Source organism: Thunnus maccoyii, chromosome 19, assembly GCF_910596095.1.
Source record: "Thunnus maccoyii chromosome 19, fThuMac1.1, whole genome shotgun sequence".
Taxonomy (NCBI): domain Eukaryota; kingdom Metazoa; phylum Chordata; class Actinopteri; order Scombriformes; family Scombridae; genus Thunnus; species Thunnus maccoyii.
Window position 1 is genome coordinate 17,148,269 of NC_056551.1, and position 24,334 is coordinate 17,172,602.

The window sequence follows — 24,334 nt, forward strand, 5'->3', positions numbered from 1 at the left end:
CTTAAGAACACAATCAAGTGAGGACACGAGCAGACATGTCAAACCACAGAAAATCGTATCGCAATTCCCAGAGGGGATTGGAGAGCAAATCTATCCCAGTCCCAGCCCCAATTAAAAACTGCGTTGACATTCAATTCTTGAGACGGCACAAGTCTACCTGAGAGCATTTTATTATGTATGACTATAGATCTCCTTTAAATTTGGGGGCCAAAATGCAGTTTGACCGTCCTGCCTTGTGATGTCCAACATCACGGGGTGACATATGATATGCTGTGTTTGTTTACCTTGCAGATGAAGCTTGCTCTCAGGGCTCTGCAGAAGGATTGAGCTAACTGAGTCCAGATTGTCATAGCTACTGCATCCCAGTGGCCCCGTCCGTGTCTCTGTCACCTGCAAGAGAATTAGGACTTAAATGAAAGACACATTTGAGAAACAAGCACATGCACTTGTGTTATGTGTGTGTGTGTGTGTGTGTGTGTGTGTGTGTGTGTGTGTGTGTGTGTGTGTGTGTCACAGTTTATGTAGTATTCCTTTGTTCTGTTGTATTCTTATTACAGTGCTCCACATGACACTTAAAGACAACATTTGCAAAATTGGGGATCACAAGACCAGCCATTGGCATTGGCTTGTTGGTAGTAAGATGTTCACAACGGGAATGCTGTCAGAAGATAATTGATCAGTTATTAGACAGTTTTCTTATTTGATTGACTTTCATGTGTGCTAATTGAACTGAGACCACACTTGTATATTTGACACTCTGTGGCCCACAGACAAATCAAGATTGTGCAGTGACCGTATGCATCGAGAGAAGTTCTCACATGATAAACATGTTCTTCAGACCTTTTTCTTCACCAGCCATAAGGTGAGAACTAACCGACTCAAAGCTCAAAGGATGGGTTAATAGCATTTTTAGACAACACCTTTACATGTTACATCTTTAAAGGATAGGCTCACATTTTCTCAAGTCAAAACATTACTCACATGCCCACACCGAGACAGTTATTTGTTGCTGCAACCATTACTCTTGTCCACACTGGCCATTAAGAGAACGTTTCCTAATATGTCTTCCATGGAAGAGATGGGGACAAAATACAGTCCTTTTTGTGCAAAATGCATTCCAAAGTTCAGCTGAAACTAATACGAAGCTTCAGCAGTCTGAGTTACTGAGATTAAATGTTTGTTTTTCTTCCCAAAGTTGCCATCTTCTTAATACAAAATTCATTGTTTTTGTCGCTCCAGACAATGTGTTCTCTCCTCCATGTGAACTGTTTTAAGCAGGGATCTCTTCAGGGCCAGAATGGACAAGAGGAACAATTGCATCAACCAATAAGTCTTGATATGTACATATGGGCATTTGAATATTCTTTTAAGACAGACTTGAAAAAGGTGAGGATATCTTTTAATGTAGCCACTGCTGACACATCCGACTTGCTATTAGGATAGGATTTCTTTTAAAGTCACTTTAAAAAGACTTTTATTTGAAGGGGAAACATAAATGGACATTTTTTCTTGAACCAAGTCCTTGCTCCGTGCCAAACAATAGCACTGAAACAATAACAGTATTTCCTGATGCCCACCCCGAACTGCCGTCAAAGGAAATAATGATGCTATTGAGATGTGAAGAAGCTGCTTTTAAATGTACACCTTCCACATTTGAGACCAAGAAGAGGCTGCACTTAAAAAGAGGAGGGAGTAAAACATCTCCTGTTTTTCAGTTGCCATTGCTTATTAAGTTCCTCCAGCAGTTCCTACTTTTACAAGGTTCAAAGAAACCAAATGAGATACTCAGCAAAGGAGATTAAGGGAAAATAAAGAGAAAAGATAAATCCTCTAAAAACCTTGAGTATTTTCTTTATGCCAAGTTGCAGACCTACAATTTGAAGATGCCAGAAAATGAAATCAAAGACAGTGTGTGTGTGTACGTGTGTGTATATATGCACTGAGTAAAACTCAGGAGCAGACATGTTTCCATTCTCTGTTTAAGACTGACTGAGATTGACACTGAAATGAGAATAGCTGATCCACCTTAAAATTCAGTCCACATTAAGTGAGCCTGGTCAGGTTAGGCTAACCCATTGTTGCTAATTTAAGAGTTAACCCCCTTCACTTTTCCAGCAGTTGGGGAAACAACAGACAAGACTTTTCTTGGTCTTGAGAAGCTGCAGCATTTATTAACTGACACACTGTAGCCTTTACTGTACATTTACTGCCAATTTGAAAACTTAGTACTAACCTTTTCCTCTCCTCCACTCACATTCACCATCACTTTTCTGCTGCTTCTCAACCACACACTCGCTACGCATCCACATTATGCACTGCCCTATTCCTTAATGGAGCTACGCTACTCTTATAACAGTACCTTTCACGTAGATGTCCTCCTGAAGAATGAGGACAGGGAGGATTCTGGGATTTGATGCACTAGTTACTTGTACTACTACTGAAATATATGTTTTTTTAAAACATTTTAAGCTTTGTATAGGAAATTTCCATTACAGTAATAAGAATAGAAGGCTTGGTTGAAGGGTTTCCAAGCTGATCCACAGGATCAGGACCAATTCAGACACGCCTGTTTAGTTTCCACTATATTGCTGATTGTAACTCATTGAGCTCTTGGTACATCAACTGTTAAAAGCATCCCTTTCAGCAGAAAGGGGTGCTTTTAAAGCACCAACAATGGCCCAGCAACTTTGAAACAAATCACTGAAATGTGCTTGAGGCTGAGTCTTGGCTGGGTTTTCAAGAAGGGCTTCACATCAGTAGTCCCACTGAACCTGACAAAAACATGACATTGATAGATAAACAAAAATTACTAAATTGTTTGTAAAATATACAACACCTTTGTCCTCAATAGCGTATGCATGCTACACTATGTATGCGTCTGTGATTGACAGTGTGATACCATTTTCCTGTCTTTAATGTTGAAACTGCACCAGATGGTGCTCTGACAAGCAAGAAATTAGACAGATGTATATCTTACCCTTGGCATCAGGCTGTGGGGGGGAAAATGCAAAATCAGGAGGAGACAGACAGGGCCAGACTCTGTCGTAGAACTATACAATCTTAGTATTCAGTGACTTTGCTCTTGTTTGCTCTCTTATTTGTATCATCTTAGGACACACGGCCGTCACATGACAATGCTGTAATATGGTAACTGTATGACTGATATAATCACTTTAACTGTTAAGGAATGTCTGGATACACTGCACTGAATATACCTGATGTCTAATCTCAGGATGGTAAATTTGGCACCATCAGTATATTACAGTATGTCACAGTTGAATTGCATTGACAGTCTTAACGAAATGTGTTAGAGATTCATACGGTTTAATGACTAAAAGTAAATTCAGTATGGAGTAAAAGAGAAACATCATTAGCGTTATTATATAGACCTATTTCACATTTGTGAAGTTATAAACTAAAGAACGTTAAGGTCAGTGCAATGTCTCCATGCTACCAAAACTCTTTAATAATGTTTTCCCCAGAGCAATATGCTTACCTTTAACACACAAGCATAACTAAGAGAATATAAAGCTGATCAAGGGTAGCCTGTTTATTTTTTGTTTCTATAAAAACCTCTTGCTTACATCCTGGAAGGATAATGCAATCAAAATGACACAGAATAGGCTATTAAGGCTAACAAGTTACTAATGGTTGGTGAAATTGCATTTTCCAAGCAGCCCTGCTGTTGTATTGTAAACATCTCGTTCTTCCTTTACAAGATGGAAATACAATAATCTAAAATGGGGGAAATTGATACTGATAAAATACTTTCTATAATTAAAATACATAAAGTGTTGTGTTAAAAGTTTTCACAGAGAAGTTGACTCTTTTCTAGATTATATTAGATCCATGGTACAGAGACAGCCTGTACCTCTCCATCCTTTAATTCTCTTTAGTTAGTGCCAACTTTACTGATTCCACCTCTGTGAGTAAGATCTTTTACTGCTAAAAAAACATTAGTTTATTGCCCTCAAACTATAGAGGCCTGTGTCAGTCCAATTTTACCCATACCCCAATTACACCAATACGTTTGCCTAGTCTTAGTAAAACTGCTGTTCTATTTGTTGTCAGTGTTTGATTTTTCAAAAATGTTTATGGTACATTTCCTACTGCATCTTCAGTAGTCTAACTGGTTCATAATTTTCTAACTTGTTCCCACCTTTTATATCATTTCTGGCAAGCAATGGACTTTGAAATGCACTTCATGGCCTTGCATAAAGTGCATGTGCAGATTGATTACAGACCTCGACTTGCCTATCACACTCTACCATCTTGATGGCTGCTGACAGTGCTCTTTTTCCTCCCGTTTTGTTGTGCTTATCGCCAAATGAATTACTTCCTTCAAAAGGCTGTGTTGCATGATCCATGGTGACTGAGCAAAGTGAATATCTGTCCTCTTTTGCCTAAAGACATCTTCCCAGGTGGCAAAGCAGGCGTATGCACGAACAAGCTCAGGCCCATTCACATTAGTTGTTACACAAACATCCCACACACATGCGCTCTAATGGTTGTGCATAAACATGAGCACAGCTTGCCACAGTCAGTTTACTATACAGTCATTTTTCTCAAAGAATTATTATTCCAAATTGGGAACAGACATACCCAGCTTTATGGATTAGAGACTAACCCTTGTAATCTCAATGACCTTAGGAGAGCTGTATGCAGCACTTGTTAGGCTCTCTTTTTTCTTTCTCTCCAGCAAACACCATAAGAGTGCTGTGCACCAGATTATGAAAATGGAGTATAACGTAATAAAAATACAAGGAGCAATCAAAGGACTGAAGTGGGCCGAGGGGGACTTAGAGGATTTGGATTATTAAGCAGAACACAACAGTGAATCCCACTGGGCCCAGACTGTATCACAGCACACAGTCAGAAACCACGGTTCTGGAACATCCTCTCTAATTGTCATCTGTCATCAAGAAAATCATCTAAGCAAGTAAATAAAAAGATGATGCACATAAGAACCTGGGCATCCTCTTTTTCTGCATTTTCTGTCAGCAACCAAATGCATACGTACTATTCCCCAAAGCCTCAAATGTTGGAAAAGTAAGTTTCTTCTGTCTGCGCAAACTTTCTTGTTTTCCAAGTGCAAAATTCATCCTGGTGACATACATACAATGCAGCTTCAGTGCATCAGGTGTGTGTAGGCGAATACTTTGGGAACTTGATGTGTGTGTGTGTGTGTGTGTGTGTTTGTGCATTGAGAGTCAATTATATTTCTCTCTTTTCATATTGAAATGAATCCTATAAAAGCTTGTTTCTGTCAGTTACATAATCAGTTGCTAAGGATGCCAGCCAAATATTTTTGATCCAAAGCATATTTTACAATTTTTGGTCACATGTTTAAATTCCAAGCATAAATATCCTAAATGTATTAGAATAAAAGTATTTGTCACTTTATTTAATGGAAGTGGCCTAGTTGACCCTCTCTAATTAGGCACATGCAGCAGAAAACATAGGCACTGTACTGTATCTTACAACTGTTGTCACCACTGTCTATGTGTTTTCTAGCCCATAGGCCTGTTCACTCGTATGGTTGACCTTTCCGATGCACATGCTTTTAATAAAGCACCAATTAAAAGTCTCCTTAGGATCTTGGAGCTTGAAAGATTCTTAAATACAGAGTTTAGGACATTTGGCAGTCAACGTAAGGCAAAGGTCAGAGCATGACAGCGAAAATGCAGATGTTTGTTACTCTTAATCAATGCAGTTTTCTTACAGAGAGAAATTTCAACATAGTCATATTATCTTTGAGTACTGTGAATTAAATTACTTTTAATCAAATAAAAAGTAACTATGAATTTCTTCCCAACAGTGTCCAACTGTCCATCTGTGTCCCCATTAATCATGTAAAAATACAGTAAACACAAACACTCCTCCTGTTTGAAATAAATGACTTTGCAATGTAATATATAAAATCAAATCAAAGGGCTCTCCATTTCTATAGACTTAATGAGTATTAGCTTTACATTAGCATTGCAGCCCTATGAGAACGGAGACAGAGAAATCCTATGCATTAGATGTCAACCTTGGATGTGTTTCGACTGTTTCAGTTGTGCAAGAAAACCACTTTCCATCAAGTTCATTAAAATTATCACTGCATATGGAACTCTCATTATTTCCATAATTCCTGTAGCTTGTCATGGGAGAAGTGTGGGTTCTCAGTTCTTTTGTTCAAACCATACTGAGTATATTTTCAGAAACCAAACCCCACTTTATACCATGTCCCCAAGTCGCATTTCAACTTGAAAGACAGAGGAGAATAAAACTGTGGTTTTGAAGTTATATGAGATAAGGAAAACACTGGATGAAGGCAATAAGATGGGTGGGTGGGACAGGGAAGAATACTGTAAGGTTGAACTGTCTTCATTACGCATTGCCTCTGCTGAGCCCTCCTAATCTGCCCATCACCTGCCATTCTCTTAATGACTTGCTATTTCTGGCTTCATAGAAATGAAGAGATGTGCTCCTCAGTAATTCTCCAAGCCTGGTAGTGTAAGATCTCTGAGGACATCTTTTTCTGCCTTGCTGATATCATAGTACATGTGGCTACAGTGTCACTGTGAATCACATTTGAGGGACAATGAAACCATATTTGATGAACTTGAATTTCTCCTTTGCTAGGTTAATCATATGAATACTTATATTGGCATTCTTTGGAAAATATGTCAATGTGTCGACTATAAAAGTAATTTCGAAATGTAACTAATTTGTTTTAAGTGATACAGAGAAAATGATCAAACTTTGGGGCATTTCTAATTATAACCGTGCCACCCTCAATTGCGTAACTCAAGTAACACTGCATATAAAATCTGTCATGCATGCTTGTGGCAAATGCAAATTAGATGTAAACTGCTCCAAACTTGGCTACTGCAGACAACTAAAATCTGGGTCATATTGTATACACATTAAATTTCCCTTACCTCACATGGGGCTCACATGACTGGACTGTGAAATGAGGAATGGGATATGGCTGTGGCTGCTATACCAGCTGCTCCACCAGCCACACTGCAGCATCATCAGGAAATATGCATATTGAACGCTGGTGTAAATCAGCCCAGAGTGACTGTATGGATAGGTGACCTTGTGAGGGATGCGGTAAGCACACTCCCGGGTAGGAATGCATACTTGCACACTTCATGCATGAATGGATAAAATACACACGCCACAGTCAGTTGCTCAGCCACATGCACACTCACATACGGCCATGATAGCATGTGAGCACGTATGCACACAGTCAATTCCTAATAGTACTTCTTCCTGCATAATCACACTTTTCCACAGGAAGACACTCACTCGTAAAATTGACATTTTCTTTCCATTAAAACACTCCATTGGGTATCTTATTTTCATGCCTAAATGACACTCCCTGTCCACTGGAGTCCTAGCTTGCAGCAATCAGGTTCAGCCACACAAAGACAAACAACCACATGCCATTTATTTCTATCAGCAAGGTATGACATTGTTCACAGTGGGAAGAGACTTCTCTTTGTATTGCCTATATTTTTTGTTTTAGAACCCCACTGATGTATTTTATATGATGAGAAATATCATCATCTCTCCATTATTAAATGATTTATTTTTCCTACTAAAGAATAGTGCACTAGCGGAAAGGCACTCGAGCTGTTAAATGTTAAATGTGATAGTGGAGAATGTGACAATGACGATGAATATAAATCTTGGCATGTGAAGACACTGAAATACAATTTATTAATTAGTAAAAATGGATAACATTTCTATGTTAAATAGATTTTCTTTCTGTTTAATAAAAGAGCTGCAATATGTTAAAGGTGATAAATGATATACAGCAGGAATCCCCCATACTGTACAATCTCATTATATCCTAACCCCAGGCCAGCTTGTTCAGTACTGTAGCTCTACTGTGTTTGTGTTTCTCTGTGTACATGAGTGTACAAGTGTGTATATTTCACACTAGTGAGTGAAAAGCAAGGACAGAGACCAACTTTATTTTACAGTTTCGCATCATCCCTGACTGTGTTATTTACCTCTCTGTTACAGCTGTATTTGTTTTACTTTACTTTTTTACTTTTGTTTTAAGTTGTGTGTTATGGTCTTCGTTACACAGCTGCAGTTTAAGTATTTTAGGTATATTTTTCAGTGCACATGGTGGGGTGGTGGGAGGCTGGCGGAGCAACAGGAAGCATTTGTTTTAGCTGATGTATTTCTGGATAGATGGGTCTCAGGTAAATAACAAGGCTGAGATTTAGCCAGGGGTGCCAACAGCACAGTGGGGATATGTCTTGGTTTTGATTAACGTTCACATGTAGCTAAGACCTCTTAGGCACTGCAAAAGCACAGGGGGATGGGAAAGGTTGTCAAGGATGAAAGTTTTGATAAATTCAGCTAGCCACTATGTATGTAATCTGTCTGTACACATATTTAGTCGGAAACAATTGGAGTCTGCACAGAGGGCACACACATACACAAACACACACACATAGGGCTAGCTGAAATTTGCTGTTGAAATTATATCTCATGTTTGACACTTTGGTAAATGGTTGGTTGATTTTGATTACTGCTGATTTTCAGTTAACAATAAAATCAGAGCTCCTTACAGGCCAATTTCAAATGTAACTTTAAGAGCAGTCTATGATGTGTTTTCTGTATTTCAACCATTGCAGCTAGCACAGCATGCATAACCTGTAGGAGTCCAATAACAATCAAACAACAATGCATTTCTCGCTGATGAAAAGACAACTGAGTTTTTAATGAGAAAGGTTTGCATGCGCACTGGCACAGATGTCTGATGTCATCAAAGACTGATTTTTATATGTCCTGCTGGCTGTTCTGATGTTCCTGTACTATTCTGCCACTTCATTAGTAGTCTGATCATGACACAGTTATTCAAATAATGCTTACAATTATACATATTGACACAAGATACATTTTACTTTAATATACTGCAGTAGACTTTTTTTTCATTTTATTTTAAATCATATGTTTGGAATGTAGAAGCTGATTCATTTTATGTGGTAACAACAAACTATTTTTATATTTTTCTTGTATTTAATAGACAGAATTTTCACATTGCAAGGCTTTACATCTACATGTTTTAATGGCCAGTGTAGTCAAAGACACATAGTGTGAGTGATTTGTGAATTTACCACATTTAATATAAGCAACCAAACTTGACGTTAAATTTCCTCCAAGGAAGATAACACATTTGGTTTCTATTTTGTTTTGGTTCTTAGATGACTGCTAACCATCATAGGAAACAGTTCTGTGATATGAGGCAAAGAGCCAAAAAAAGTTGGCGACGCATCATTGGGGCCATTTTGTTGAAGGGAGTGGGCATCTACCAGCTTGTCCCTGACATCTGCACAATATGCAGCCATTTCCAAATTAGAGCATCTGTTGTCTCCAAAAAACAGTTGTTGTTGGTTTACCATAAAACTACTTTAGCATATAATAACACATTTAACATACAATACAATACATATACAATACAATATTTTATTGTTATTTTATTTTACTATTTTGCACCAGATTTTCTGTTTTCTGGCTGGTTTTATATGTTTCAAGAGATTTTCCCCAAAGCCCCTTTCATTACCCTACCGTATATGCTCAGTTTTGGTAACACAAAGAGATGAATGAAATGATAAATCCCTCAGAGGCCAAAAATACAATTAACTCACAAAATAGCCAGTGGAAAAAAGTGGACCTCACTTCCATCTTGCTTACTTGCAGACAGGAAATGTCTCAAACATTTCTGCTGTATTGACACATGTTTTTCATCCTGATTGTAAGTTTGCACACCAAAGCAGGTCTCAGCTACTGAATCAATATTGGAGGAGCAAAGCCGTTGTTCTCTGTGTTTATAGATCCATGCTTTCTGCCGGACTTTGCTTCCTCTGCACATTCTGATCACTGTCTGTCTGCTGGAGACGTGACTGGAGAACTGCAATTTATGCTGCCTTTATTTATAGTCAGGAGATTTGAGAACGCAGGTCAGCCTTAAATGAGTTTTGGTTATTATATATTTGACAGTCCTGCACATAGTTATTCAAGGTATCTGATATTCCCACAAATTTTGTTACACACGATCTGCTGTCAACTAATATTTTAAACTCTTCACTTCAAATTTCACCTATATTTGATGTATTATTTTTACTTGATTTTAGACAACACATGATGTTAGGCTGTAACGGCTCAATGTGTGGAGTGCTCTATGACATGATTGGACCACCCAAGTGACAATCTGGCATTCTTGCAGTTTTTACTTATTTTTTGTACGCATAAAAATAGTTACGTAATAGTTACTTAAAGCCACAGTTTTATTCAAAGCAAAGCAGGCGATTTTCTTTGGAGAGAAGGTGCCCTGGATTCTACACCCAGCGTTAGTAAACCGCCTGCTGCTTTTAAATGAGATGAGAGGAGTTAATATAATTGGCCATTACCGAAGTCTGCCCCAACTCCATTGTCTGATAATATATTCCTGAACAGTGTATTTACTTTCACCCTTTCCTCCTTTTCCACATTACTCTTGTGTCCATAGTCACCAAAACTGCAAAAAAAAAAAACCCATATTTGCCCCTTCCTACAGTGTTCATGACACAAAACACAAAATTATTGTCAATATGCATCATGTAAGTACAATGTAAACTGAAAAGGTTATTAAGCTAAATTTTAACACTGGGGCACTCACTACAAGAGAGGACCTTAATTTGTATAATCATTTACGACTCAACTAAAGATGCTGATCATTGATTTTCCTGATCAAATTATCACAGAGCAATTACACTTGCTGAACCTAGAGCTTTCAGGGCCCCTGAGGCAGTTGGTATTTTTGCTCAGTCTGTAATTAAGCATATAAGTGTACATTATTACACACAGAAAACATGATATGTCTAGAAAGTTGAATTCAACATAAAATGAGATGTTACGACAGATATCAACCTTTATACCAGTATGATTATGTATTGTTATTCTCACCCTCTCCAAGGTGTGTTACTGCTGCACTGTAGCACAAAAAAAACATCATAAGTGCGCAGCCATTCCCACTGTACACTTACTTTATACCCTATGTGTACACAACCGTGTTTGTTTCACTTGATAGAGCAAACATATTAAACTGCTATTTTATCCTGTTAGAAGGGCAAGAGATACCCTTTGTGAGTTTCAAACAAGTCATTACTAACTCTCAGAGGATGCAATACGTGATAAGCGAAAGACAAGCTATCTTGCATGACTGCGTTGCCATTAACTCACTCACTAACTCCACCAATCTACTCCAAGCCCTTTTTCCAAACTCAGACAAGCCTCACCTCTTGACCTGTGCTACAGGTCCATCGGTCTTGATCAGCAGACATGCAGTCCATTCAGCTTTGCAGTGACTTGTCTGTGTGTGTGTGTGTGTCTGTGTGCTGTATGGATACTCTCTCCCCTCAACACCCCCTGCCTTGCTTTCCTGTGAAACTGACTCAGCAGCCACTGTCAGGTCTGCTTAATTTTGTCATGGTTGACTTCCTGCTACCTGGAGTCTCATCTGCCAGAGCCCCTTAATCCACTTGTCACTCACAACAACAAAAAGCTAAGAAGGTGCTCCTTGAATGAGGACAGGAAGGTGGAGCAAAATGGGTCTGTGGGAGAGTTGGATCGGAGGTTTCCATGCAGGTGCACAGGCACAGGTGCATGGCAGCAGCTGTGAGAATTTTGGAGTTCTGGAAATTCTACGGTATTTACACTGATTATCAATTAAAAAACAATAAATCCATCAAAAGAAATGAAATGCATCATCATTCCATGTCAGCAACTTAATACTCAGCTGATGAAAATGAACTATGTAATGAAAAAATAATAAAAAGCAGAGTAGTTTGAAATAAACAAAAACAAGAGAATACGGCTATAAACTGTCATAAAAGTGTATTTAATGTTAGACTGAAATATATAATAATAATGTAAATTATTAGTTTAAAATATAAAATAAATAATAACTCTATTAAATATATTACAATGCTCATATAGTACAGTCAACAAACTCAGATCATTTATTTAACCAAATATGGATAAAACATCATTTATAGGTAAATATATATGTCCTATAACTACACAGTTTAGCAACTTGTGTCCAGTTCCATCACTATCAAATTTGGTCAAAAACTAAAGCAATGATTATGTACCCTCACATATTTTTGTTCACTGCAATTAAGAACTACTACTACTTTTGCCAGACCCACTGGCAAAAATGGCATTAGACTTGCAGCCGTTGCACCCCAGTAACCCGGCATTTTGGGATAAAGACATGGAAAGAAGATTGGCGGGAATGGTCAGTCCTGAGGATGTTAAGTGATGTACAGAGGAGGGATTTAAATTAGTTTTCATGATTCTTTGTATTCTATGTCTGTCTAATATGCCTCCAGGATGATACCTACGCTCCAGCTGATTTGAACTGCAAAACTGGCCATTTGGTTAAAATACCTAAATTAATCATGTAGTTTGATGTGCACAGATGTATGTGTGGTTATTTTGCAACAGCTTGGTGCGGGGTGTGCATGATTTCAACAGGGTAGCCATAATGGATTGAAGTTCTGTAACTGCACTGTGCTTTGATAATGTATATAAAAAGGTTCAAAACACCAACATCAACATCTCACTTATTTGAAACTCCCATATGTCAAAACCTCTCAGGCTGATGATTTGAGAATTAAAGTTCAGATGGTCTTCATTGATATTTACAGAAGGCGATGCACCGTAGCAGGATGAAAGGCTATACGAACGTTTGACATTCCAATTTCTCTGTGGTGCAACCTATTTTCTCATCTGCAATCTGCTTTCTGCCAAGAATTGTGTGATTGCAGACCCATGGAAAACCACAGAAGTCTAAATAATTCTGGTCACCAGGGCTTGAAATTAACACCACCTATTTCGCTCAGTGTTGGTAAGAATTTGACTGGGGCAGGTAATTCTACCTGCATCTCTGACTGTTTCTATATAAACACAAAGCTACTCTTGTACTGGGGCTTCAACTACTGTAAGTTTGCTTTGATGTGTTTTCTCCCCACATTTGCAATGTAATGTACAAATGTCTTCTAGCCCATGCCTCTATATTTTATGTGTTATTGAGGATAAATTAAACTGGTATGTTTTCAAATATTTTATCAACAACACCGAAGTGGTTTCCTTGCAGTAGAAGTGCACATCAACACACTGTGGTCAGCATACCAAATATTAAAAAAAAAAAAAAAACTGGAGAAATGTCATAATTTTAGTATGAATGTTGTTTTTATCACTATGCAGCTGTACATGTATAATTTTTGTGTGTGTTGTGATATTGTTGACATATTTACTCATAATTTAACATACTTGGGTGGGAGGAACAATGCTAGAAATTCTGATTCAGTATAGTCAGTCGTTAGTAATCAACACTTAGTCTATAGGTCTCTGAGTCCAAGTCCCCTAAAACTGCACTGGAAGCATAACAGAAGCAAGAAGTCTCTGCTAATGAACTGCCAGCATGTTAAATAGGTTGACGTCCTCACACACACAAAAAATAAATAAATTAAATAAATATATAAATAATCCAAGAGGCAGTGCTGCACACTCAGGTTCATTTTAACTTTATTTTCTAGTTGTGGTGCATGTATTGCCTTGTAAACAAGGTGCATATGAGCAAGGTCATAGCAGACAGGGCTGTTGTCCTGAGCCCCTGGGCAGTATTATTTATGTGCTATGCAGGTATACACATAGAATATTGCTCACACCAGGATAGTCTGGTATGGGACTGATTCACTATTTAGAATAAAGTGCCGCCTGAATTATTGTAGACAGGCTTCTTTTTAAGCTTCTCTTAGTTTCTCTTGTGATAAAGCTGTTTTAAATTCTTTTTTTTAAAAAATTTTAGCAGGAGTTTCACTTAATTTAAAGTAGAGATCATGACAAAAGAGAAAAAATCTGGAGAAAAACTCATTACTTTTCTTACATTACGTTTCTAACACGGGATGTGAGCAGCGTCAGCTCATAAAAATATTTTGATATGTGTGTTTATATGCTTTTTTAAAGTGATATTGCAGTAAATAGACAGACCTCTCTCTGAAGGATGTACTGTAGGACATCAAGCCCTGTTGTTCAAGGTATTACCATGATTATTGTAATTATTAATAATAATAACTTGAAAAAGAGTAATTTTGTATTTACAGTAGTTAGTGCAAATTTATATGTATAATTTAGTTCTTTATTTAAAAAAAATACATAAAAAAATTAGTTTCAAAACTAACATCCTGTCCACACAGAAAGCGTTTCAGCCACGTTTTTTAGTCGTCCGTCCTACTGTGCGTCTGATGGAACTGTATGCTTCATATGTATACAGCCATCTACACAGCATGCGTAATGGCTAAGCCGAAGCAAATCTTTAGGCTTCAAATCTATTTACACATGTAACTACAGTCATTTTGTATTGGGCTCTGAGTACTTCAAACACAGGTGACCTACACTCAACACTGTATCTGAACCTGTACAACTACACTTGCTCCTGCTGCTCTGCTAAACGTGCTGCTCACTTGGCACTTTCTGTGTAGACATGGTGTAAACCTTAATCCAAGCTGATACTGCCCACCTTCCTCCCACCTGAAACAAGAATGAAAACTTGGGCTAATTACTGGAAAATAGTCACAAGGGAGGGTTATTCCAGAACTCTGGCCTGTTTGGTTTTGCTTGATGTTATTTATACTTCACAATTACTGTCCAGATCCCCTTCTCCACAGTGTCCCTGAGTGAATAAGCGACCGAATGACCCCAATAGGCAAGAAGTCAGCTAACACAGGCAACAAATCCTGTATGTCATTTTATTTTATCTGTTTGTTTGATTACAATCAGGCAGTCATCTGACAAACATAAAACACTTAAATCAATCTACGTGCCCTGTTCCGGTTTGTAAATATTCATGGTTAACTTATTTTCAGCTCCGCCTAGCGCTAAAATGTTATGTCCTCTCTGTTAGAACACTGTCCAACACTGTGACCCTGTCAAATGATAAATATGCGGATAGGAAGTGCATGTTTGAAATCACAGAGACTCCCACTCAGCCTCACATATTTAAATGTATATTTTAAGATCCATCTGTTCCCGATCGCATCCTCACCTGTAGTAACACTGTCTGTATGCATGGATTTATTCTTATCACACCTACATTCTCACAGTATGTGAGTACTCTTGTAAAATATGTTGATTTTCTGAGTTTGTCAATTAAAACTAGCTGATATATAATGACATCTTACAACTTATGCGAATGTCTTTTCAATGAGACATGCTTTGTTTGTATTTCTGTTTTTCAGTTTCATTTTTTATCTTATAAACCATCTGTTTCTGGAGTAAATGAAAGAAAGGTGTACGGTGCACTATATTTATGTTTTCCTGACAACTTTAACTGTTCTCTCTCATTAGCAAAGGATGGAAGTATCATAGTATTATTCCACTGCTAGAAAGAGTCTTAAGGGGGAAGATTGGGAAAATATGTAGAAAGCCATACAAAGTATATTTGAAATCCAGTTGTCATTTGAATGTACTTAATCAACTGAATGTGCTATTTACTGTATGTACACTGCATATGAGAAGAAATATAGTTTCTCAGGTAGTTAAATTTGAAGTGTCCGAAAAACGCCTGTGCTTCATTGCACAACATGACATGACTCAGTATGACTCTGTAAATATGTGTGTGTCTCTACAGTATTTGCATGTACATGCTCAACATGCACCAACCTTGATGGCATTGGTGGAGATCTGGATCTCGTGCAGCTTCCTCATTGTGCCGTCGCGGTCAATGAAGTAGGACGAGGCCAGCTGATGGAGGGCTTCCACGTTTTGAGTAGCGTTGGCAAACTTCCTGTCCAGCTTGTTTTTGGCCAGGTACATAGTCAGTGCCTCCTCTCCTACAGGTAGCACAGGGGAATGGAAATATGGTCAGGATTATGCACAATCCAAAAGAAAAAAACAAAAACGTTAAACCCCCTAAGCTTTGCTGTTAAATATAAGTATTTCTCTATAACATTAGATATTCATGAATAAGACAAAATCAAAGTAAAAAAGAGAAAAGCAAAGGCAAAAACACAAATACACAAATCTCTCATGTGAAATAACCAAAACTGTTCAAACTCTCACTGAAAGTTTTGTGTACATTTAGGACACCATCACTCATAGTAACACGCCGAGTAAGAGTACAAAGAAACTAGAGCCTTTAAATATTAGCTGTAGTTATTTATGGTCTCACTTAAAGATGTTATCCTTAGTTAAGATGCAGTGTATAAATACTGTGATTATACTGTAGTATTCTTCATTTGTGAGAGTTGTCCTATTCAGGGTTATCTCAACTGCCAATGGAGCTCTTAACATGAGAGATAAGTCAGAGGTCTGAATACCAAGGCAAGCAGTTTTAGCTTGAGAAACCAGATGCCCCAGTTTTCCAGGAACAGTCTCCATATTTGATGCTTTATCCCCAGCTGGCACCATCCCCAGAAATGTCCCCGGATTTACCCCTATTGGGATGGCATTATTTCCATGAGAGGTCGAGTGATATAGAATTTTTACCTCATACCACAGGAATTTTATCCTGTGCTGAAAAAATATATCACATCCGGTACAGAATCTTTTTTTTTTGCAGCAACCTCAGGCAGGGAAAAGACAAATAATATAAATATATAAACACACAAATAGAAAATATCATTAATGATTGCAGATATTTAATTAGTGCCAAGAAAATTAGAAAAATAGAGGAGCTGTTGCAGCTGATGTACCTGTTTATCTGTACTGATGCAGTGTGTGGCAAGTTCCTGGATTACCACAGTTTTATTGTTGTTGTTTTTTTTCTTCTGGATGACTGACAAAAATCACTAATGAGTATTGTTAAATCAAATTACTGACCCTGTCTAGTGATACAAACAATGCCTGGAGAGGTGTTAAACCAATTTTTTTTATTTACTATGTTACACAGATAAGGTCAATCTTATTTTTCTCTATTCTTATCAAAGATGCCTTTAAACCACACAACAACTATCATACATAGCCAAGTTGTTGTCTCATAAATCCCCACACAACACAATATGCTTGCAGCTATGAAAAGACTTGAGATGTTGACAGTTTTTCATCCAATAATGTATGACTTGGATCTTAAGAATTTGGTTGGTATCTTGCTGCCATAGCTATCTACCAGAATTAAGCCAAACATTCCTGAATTGTTCAAATGTAGACGCGAGTCGACTTGAAATGCTCACTCATTTGCTGAGCAAAGAGGCAGAGTTCCCACCTCTAATGAGATGTGAATTTAAAATCACTGCCACTGCAATAAGGTCAGAACTACTGTGAATATAAAACTGATAATGCACCAAAAACTCAGCATGTTTCTAATCTCTCTCTGTAAATGCAGTGCTGTGCTCAGAATTGAAATTTGAGAGGTGAGGACAGAAAACCCAAAACATGACCCCCATCTTATTTATATTCTGTATAGAAAGTTTGAATGTCCATAGGAAAAAAGAGACACTATACTTAAACTGAACCACTGACCTTCCAGTAAGTGTCTGTATACCATAAAGGGGAAGAAAAGAGCAGTAGCAGGGCCAAATATTTACACAGCACCGAACAATTGCTCCGATTTGCATGTCATATGTTAGTTTGTTGACACACTGAAAAAGGGTTGAACTGCTCACTCTATACACATCATATTTCTCCATCTCTCATTCCTGCAAGCAGAAACAAGCAAACACAAATTCACTTCCACAAGCTCATACAACCATGCCTTCGAAGATTACTGTTCAAACGGCAAACCATATGCCTGGAACGCGTTCAAGAGCACGTCACATATGCTCAGATTTACAGTGCTGTGAATGGTTATTTGGCCCCGAGCAATGCATTGGAATTGGTCACTTAACTTGTGGTGACCGTGACTAGGGGTGGGTAGCAGTCAGGGCCAATGTCTCATGCCTGGTTAGAGTACAAGCACTGAGGGGACGAGGCCCCATTCTCTGACGCTACCATGCTCTCTCTCCCTCGGGGCTTAACAAAGTTACGTACATGCATACACTTGACTTACACTATTGCACAAGAATAATGGTCCAACATTAAGCCCCTGATCTGTCCTTTTTTTTCTTAATCTCTATTGCAACTTAACATGGCATAAAGAAGGTCCTCTCTACATAAATATTTTGTGGTTATTGCTGCTGGTCTAGCAAAATCATTACCTCCGTAGCTCGAAAAAAATCATTTGTGTGCACTTTTCTGTAAGTAATACATTGTGTTACAGTATTATAGGGCACCTCACTGGCAGTCTGCCAGAATTAATCAGCTCATGCAGAGCTTATGTGTTTACAGCTGAGAGATATTTGAAAACAATGTACTGTTTCGCCTAAAAATCTGTAAGTGTGTGTGTGTGTGCTTGTGGGCATGTGTGCAAAGGTATCTACTATACTTGTATTTTTTTTCTTCGTCTTTTTTCATGTGTGCATGCATGCTGATGTCGATAGGAGTGCAAGTAGGTTTTAAAGTAATGGAATGGCTGGGAGTGCTCCATTTGGTGTTAATGGCACATATGTGGGTCACTTTATGGAGAACATTAAACTATACTACTTTATACTGTAGTTGTGCAGTAGAATGGATGTTTTTCTTATTTCATATAGATTCACAGAATGCATACACAGTCTTCAAAATCATTAGAACTATTTCTGCATTTATTCTTTTATTCAAAGCTGCATGAAAGGACATTTGGGAAACTGGCTCCATCATAATAATAACATATTGTTCTGCATTTACAATTAATGTTTGTATATTCTACACATGATAAGAATAAAATAAATACAAATTGGAGATAAATATATAAACAAATACAAATACAAATTGTGTATAAGACTCACATAGCCAAGAACCCACAGTCCAGCTGCCTAATGACAGAATGCAGGTGAGCGTGGGTAGCAATGTAGAGGCAGTATCATGGCTTATAGTCAATTTTACCCCGTCATTGCTGGGAGGAGTTGAATAGCCATATGGCCTGGGGAGACAAAAGACTTTCTTGGTTTGTCTGTTCAGCAGGACTAAGACAGCAGTCTGCCACTGTACATATTCCTCTGCCTTCTGAATGTGCTGTGCAGAGGGTGGTGGGCATTGTCCACGGTGGACAACAGTTTATTAAGGGTCCTTTTTTCTGCCACTGACTTAAGGGAATCTAACTCCGTACCAACCACAGAGCCAGCTCTCCTCACCAGCCTGTTGAGCCACATAATGTCCCTCTTCTTAGTGCTGCCTCCCCAGCACACCAGCAGTCCCTCAGCCTGACAACATACTGTGGTCTCCCCATGAGGTAGTCTGTGATTCAGGTCACCAGGCATGAGTCCACCCTTATCTCTGTCTGGTTGTCTCTCAGTAGGAGGGGCTGGATGGTGTTGAAGGCTCTGGAAAAATCAAAGAATGTGACCCTCACAGCTCTGCTCCCCATGTCCGGGTGAGAGTAAGCCCTGTGTCACACATAGAGGATGGCATCTTCCACGCCCACCTTCTCCTGGTAAGCAAACTTCAGTGGGTTGAGTGCACGGTGGACCTACGGTCTAAGGAGATGGAGCAGCAGCCGTTCCAAGGTCTTCATTATTTGTGACATCAAGGCAACTGGCCTGAAGTCATTCAGCACACTGGGATGTGCCTTATTTTGAACTGGGATGAGACACAATGTCTTCCACAGTACAGGGACCCTCCCCAGTCGCAGGCTCAAGTTGAAAACAAGGGGCTCCCTCAGTTCGACAGCAAAGGCCTTAAGCATCTTGGGCACACCCTGTCCTGGTCAGATGCCCTGCTGGGATGGAGTTTTGTCAGCTCTCCTCTGGCCCTGTTTACACATGGCATTAACATGCGTCTTGGGTGATCTGATCACAAGTGAACAGCTCTAAGTATGTCGGTTCACACCTGGTATTAACATGCATTTCCATATGCGTCTTGAGTGACCACTTGTGATCGCATCTCACTTCCCTGCTCTATATGTATATATAAACATATATATCATTTCCATTTGCAAAGCCAGTTTTTAACTGGCGGGAGGACCAGCGGTTCGTGTACCCTCCATCCAAAGCTGTGTTCAACTTGTTTGATAACAGGATAAACAAATATACAATGCATTGCGTGCCCCCTCACGAATATCAAATGCCCTAACTATTGATTTGCCCTAAAGCCGCATCTGAATATATATATATATATATATATAGAGAGAGAGAGAGAGAGAGAGATGCTGTGCACATTTACGCATGAGGCACAGCAGCGTAACTTCATTGATTATTTAAATCTCCAGACACGCTGACAGGATCGGTCACAATCTAATGTTAATTAATGGTCTGTGTTCTTCTACACATCCAATAGCTCAGCTGTTGATAGGGATGTGCAGAGAGTCCAGTATTTGTATTTGTATCTGTATTTGTTGAGGCAGCAAAATTATTTGTATTTGTATTTGTATTCGAATAAAAGTGGAAAAATCCTGTTTTTGTTACGTTTTTAATTTTAGAAAATCAAACTGTTACAATAAGTGTTCATGAATAAACTACCTTACGAAGAAGGTCCCCACACTGGATCTCAAACTAGAGTCTCCCAGATCATAGACTGCTGCGCTGACTACTGAGCTAAAACTTTACTCATCTACTCATTGCAGACAGACCTTTACCTTTTTATACACCCATAACACAGAGACAGCATGTAACATTTAGGGAGGAACTTCAAAGGTGATTCTTGCTCTGCACTTTTCATTTATTGCCTATTTTTTTACAACCTATTGATGGATAGGAGAAGAGGAACAGCAGGTTATGGAGAGTCCCTTGGTAGCACTTTGCATGTGTCAATAGCTCAGCTCTGTCTCTGGGGAACACACCCAACTCCGGGAGTGATGTGCGTCATGTAGCAGGTGGATGTGACTCCCCTTGTTGAGACCTGCTGATAGACGTAACAGCGGAGCAAAGGAGAGAGACTGAGATAGCAATGTCACCGACCTGCACACTGGTGTTTGACGTGTTTTTTTTTTTTCCTCCAAAAAACAAATTTTTAAAAAAAATATTTGTATGAAATAAATATTCGTAAAAAAAAACCCCACTATTTGTGCTTTGCCGAATAATGTATTTGTATTCGGGCACATCCCTAGCTGTTACACACACACACAGTTCAGATTCATACTGTTTGGAGTAAAGCAGCCATCCTCCTGATAAATCCAGAGCTCCTTTATGTTGGGCAGCGCAGCAAAACTAAAAACTGTAGTTATCAACTTGACAGGACAGAGGAAACTATCCAGCAGCATTTAGCTTCTGAAATACTTTTTGGACAGACCACCAAAAAACAAGTTATTTTCTGGTTTTGGTTTAATCTCTATTCTAATTGTTGATTTGATGTGGAAAACAGGTTAGGGGACTGGGAAAAACAGGAAAAAATTGGAGGTGGATTATGTTCTTTTAATTCACATGAAGCACGGAAAACAAAATAATGCATTTCTTTATCCTGTTATCAGAAGACTTGAACACAGGAGGCAGCAATTCAGTTCCCTTGCCTAGTCTGCCAGAAAATAGAGGATGTCAGTTGAGTAGGCGGTCCTTCAATGTGGCCCAAGACACATTGCATTTACACTGCTAAATGAATGTGGCCACATGTAGCCCAGACCACCTTCGAATTTGGCCTGAGTGATTGGATCTCAATGCGTCTTGGGTGCATTCACACCTGTACTTAGAGGTGTCCACTTGTGATCAGATCACCTGCGACGCATGTTAATGTCACTGGTAAACAGGGCCTCTGACTTAATCTGCAGTGATGGTTGTGGGGAGGGGGGTTACATTGTTCATGATGGCAGCCTGGGGGAGGGGTACATCTGTAGCTGATGGGGGAGGTGAGGGTGTGAGAACTGGACAGGCATCAGCAGCTGGTGGGGGAGATGTGGGGGTGATAACTGGGCAGACTGTAGCAGCAGGAGCATAGCTATCAAACCTGTTGTAGAAGTGGCTGAACTGGTTTGTTCTGACCACATCTCCCTGTCTGCTGTGGTACTGCTCCTCTTTTTGCAGCTTGTGACGGTTTTCATACCGTCGCAGACCTCCCTCATGCTGTTTTCTTCCTACTTCTGCTCCACCTTCCTTCTGCATGACTCCTTTGCCTCTCTCAGCTGGACCTTGAGTTCCCTCTGAACGTCCTTCAGCTCTGGCCTCCATCTCTTTTGAACACCCTCTTTTTCTTATTGAGGAGGTCCTTGATATCACTGGTAATCCAGGGTTTGTTATTTGGAAAGCAGTAAAAGTTTTGGAACTTTTAGCGTGTTTAACATAGATATCCAACATCAAAACAATATATAAGTAACAGAAAATCAGAAAAAGTATAATATGTCCCCTTTAAAAACCCAACTAGGGCAATATATGAATTGAGAAACCATGTGATGAAACTTGTACAAATAAACAAACAAATGCCACCACTTCCTGTAATAATGCCCTCTCCTTGAAAACAGATGGACAGGCTTTCTTATACTGAGATAAAATACATAATAAATGCATAGATACAGCACATTTAAATAAGGAGGAATAAATTGAACCTATTTTGTACTCAACTATAACTAGATGGTCCCTGTTTTATGCAGGAGATATTCTGAAAGTATGGCTGTTGCTTTGAGATAGACGCACTCTCAATGCCCAATTACGCCCTGTACTTTTTATGTTGGCAGCAGAACAACAACAATTACAAGAAGTTTCAAATATGATGTGGCAAAAGGTAGCAGTGCTGACAGCTTTTAGCGGGTAGTCTCCTCCACTACAACCCAGGGCACAGCCAGTGCACTGCATATGTATTCTTTAGCCTCAGGCTTCAGTGATTCCAAGTCATTTCAATAAACTACTTCTCCTCTTCAGTGCTGAACACATAAGACTGTTGCTCTGAAAAGGTCTCTGATCCAGTCATAGGTTGTGTATTCACTGGAGAAAAGGAAGGCAAATTAGTCTTCCGAGATACAACCCTTCCTACGGTTGAAATCGTTATTCTGTAGCTGATCAGGAAAAAAGCAATCAGCTTCACAACTGTCTTTTTTCTGTTCAACAGGTCCAATTTTGTGAATCCTTCACTTATCTTAAATTTAGACTATAACATGTGAGTTATGAAACAGCACATTAATTCTCTTAAAAATGAAAAGTAGAAATGATAAGCAATAAAATGGACCATTCCTCACCTCAATTTGATATACTTAGGGGTTATGCTGATACAACCTCTCTTGGTGTGGTATGACCAGTAGCTACTGTTACACTATTAGCATTTACCATTATCTCATAATTGTACTTGAAGCCACAGTGATTGCTGTTCAGCAAAAGTTATGTAGTCTCACTTAAAGAATTGGAGGTCTTTTAGTCCTTGTTAACCCTATATGTAGGACAATGAGCTCTTCAAAAATAGTTGTAGTGAATTTAATTCCAGGTTTGTGTTCCAAGTGTTTCCAAAATGCAGGTGACCTACACTCAACATTGTGCCTGAACACATCCTATGTAGACACAAATAGGGCACTAGCTGCTGCTGCTCTGCTCTGCTAACTTCCTGTGTAGATTGTACACTTCAATAATATTATATTGGCACCTCTTTCCTCAACTCAAATGCTCTAGACCTTTCTGTGCAAAATCCATCAGAATTTACAGTGAAACAGCAACGCTCTCACTAAAAAAACTGATTTCTGACATATGCATGAGTGGGAATGACAGATGTGGTGGAATATGTCCCTTACAGCTTTAGCAAAATGCAAATCTGTCCTTCACACTTTCTTTCATAAGTTCAATAGCAGTACCTTCCTCTAGCATTCATATACAGCCCTGGTTGTGCAGTGACTCTTGACATCCTAAAGCCTTGGAAACATAGAGGGGTTCGTATTCAAACATATGGCATCTATGGTATTGTTCTCAGTACTTGCAGGCATGCCAGAGGTGTTAAACATCTGCCAAGCTGCATTGATGGATTTTCAGTTTCAGCTTCAGAACTCAGTTAAATTCCAGAGCATCAAGGTGGTGTCTTTTCTTGGGAAGTCTGAGCTGTATATTCTTTCTTAAAGCTTAAAGCTCCCATGTGTCCCACACTCAATGTGCACCCAGGATGCAGTAAGGTCATACAGTACTGTATGCTGCACTTCAAAATACACCCAGCCTCAGGTGGTATAAGGTACTTGAAATGTTCAGACAGCTGAAAAGCAGGTACAGCAGGTAATTGATAATTATTTCCCCAAATGTCTGTAGCTGAAACTGTCAGTCAGAGAAAGTAACTGGCAATTTTTCTCTCCTAAATGCTTATGATAATGGAGTTTAACCTGACATTATTACAGAACCATATTTCCCGTGGTTCCCTAATTTTTAAAGTGTGA

General features: G+C 38.9%; 1 protein-coding gene across 1 annotated transcript in view; it reads right to left on the reverse strand.

Moving 5' to 3' along the window:
* brinp1 (bone morphogenetic protein/retinoic acid inducible neural-specific 1) overlaps window positions 1-24,334 on the reverse strand; it is a 123,120-nt gene that overhangs the window by 33,627 nt on the left and 65,159 nt on the right. The window contains exons 4-5 of the mRNA XM_042394358.1: window positions 15,718-15,887; window positions 285-390 (exon numbers count right to left, since the gene is read on the reverse strand). Coding sequence (XP_042250292.1) covers window positions 285-390; window positions 15,718-15,887 — 276 coding nt within the window. The remainder of the gene's footprint in view (window positions 1-284; window positions 391-15,717; window positions 15,888-24,334) is intronic.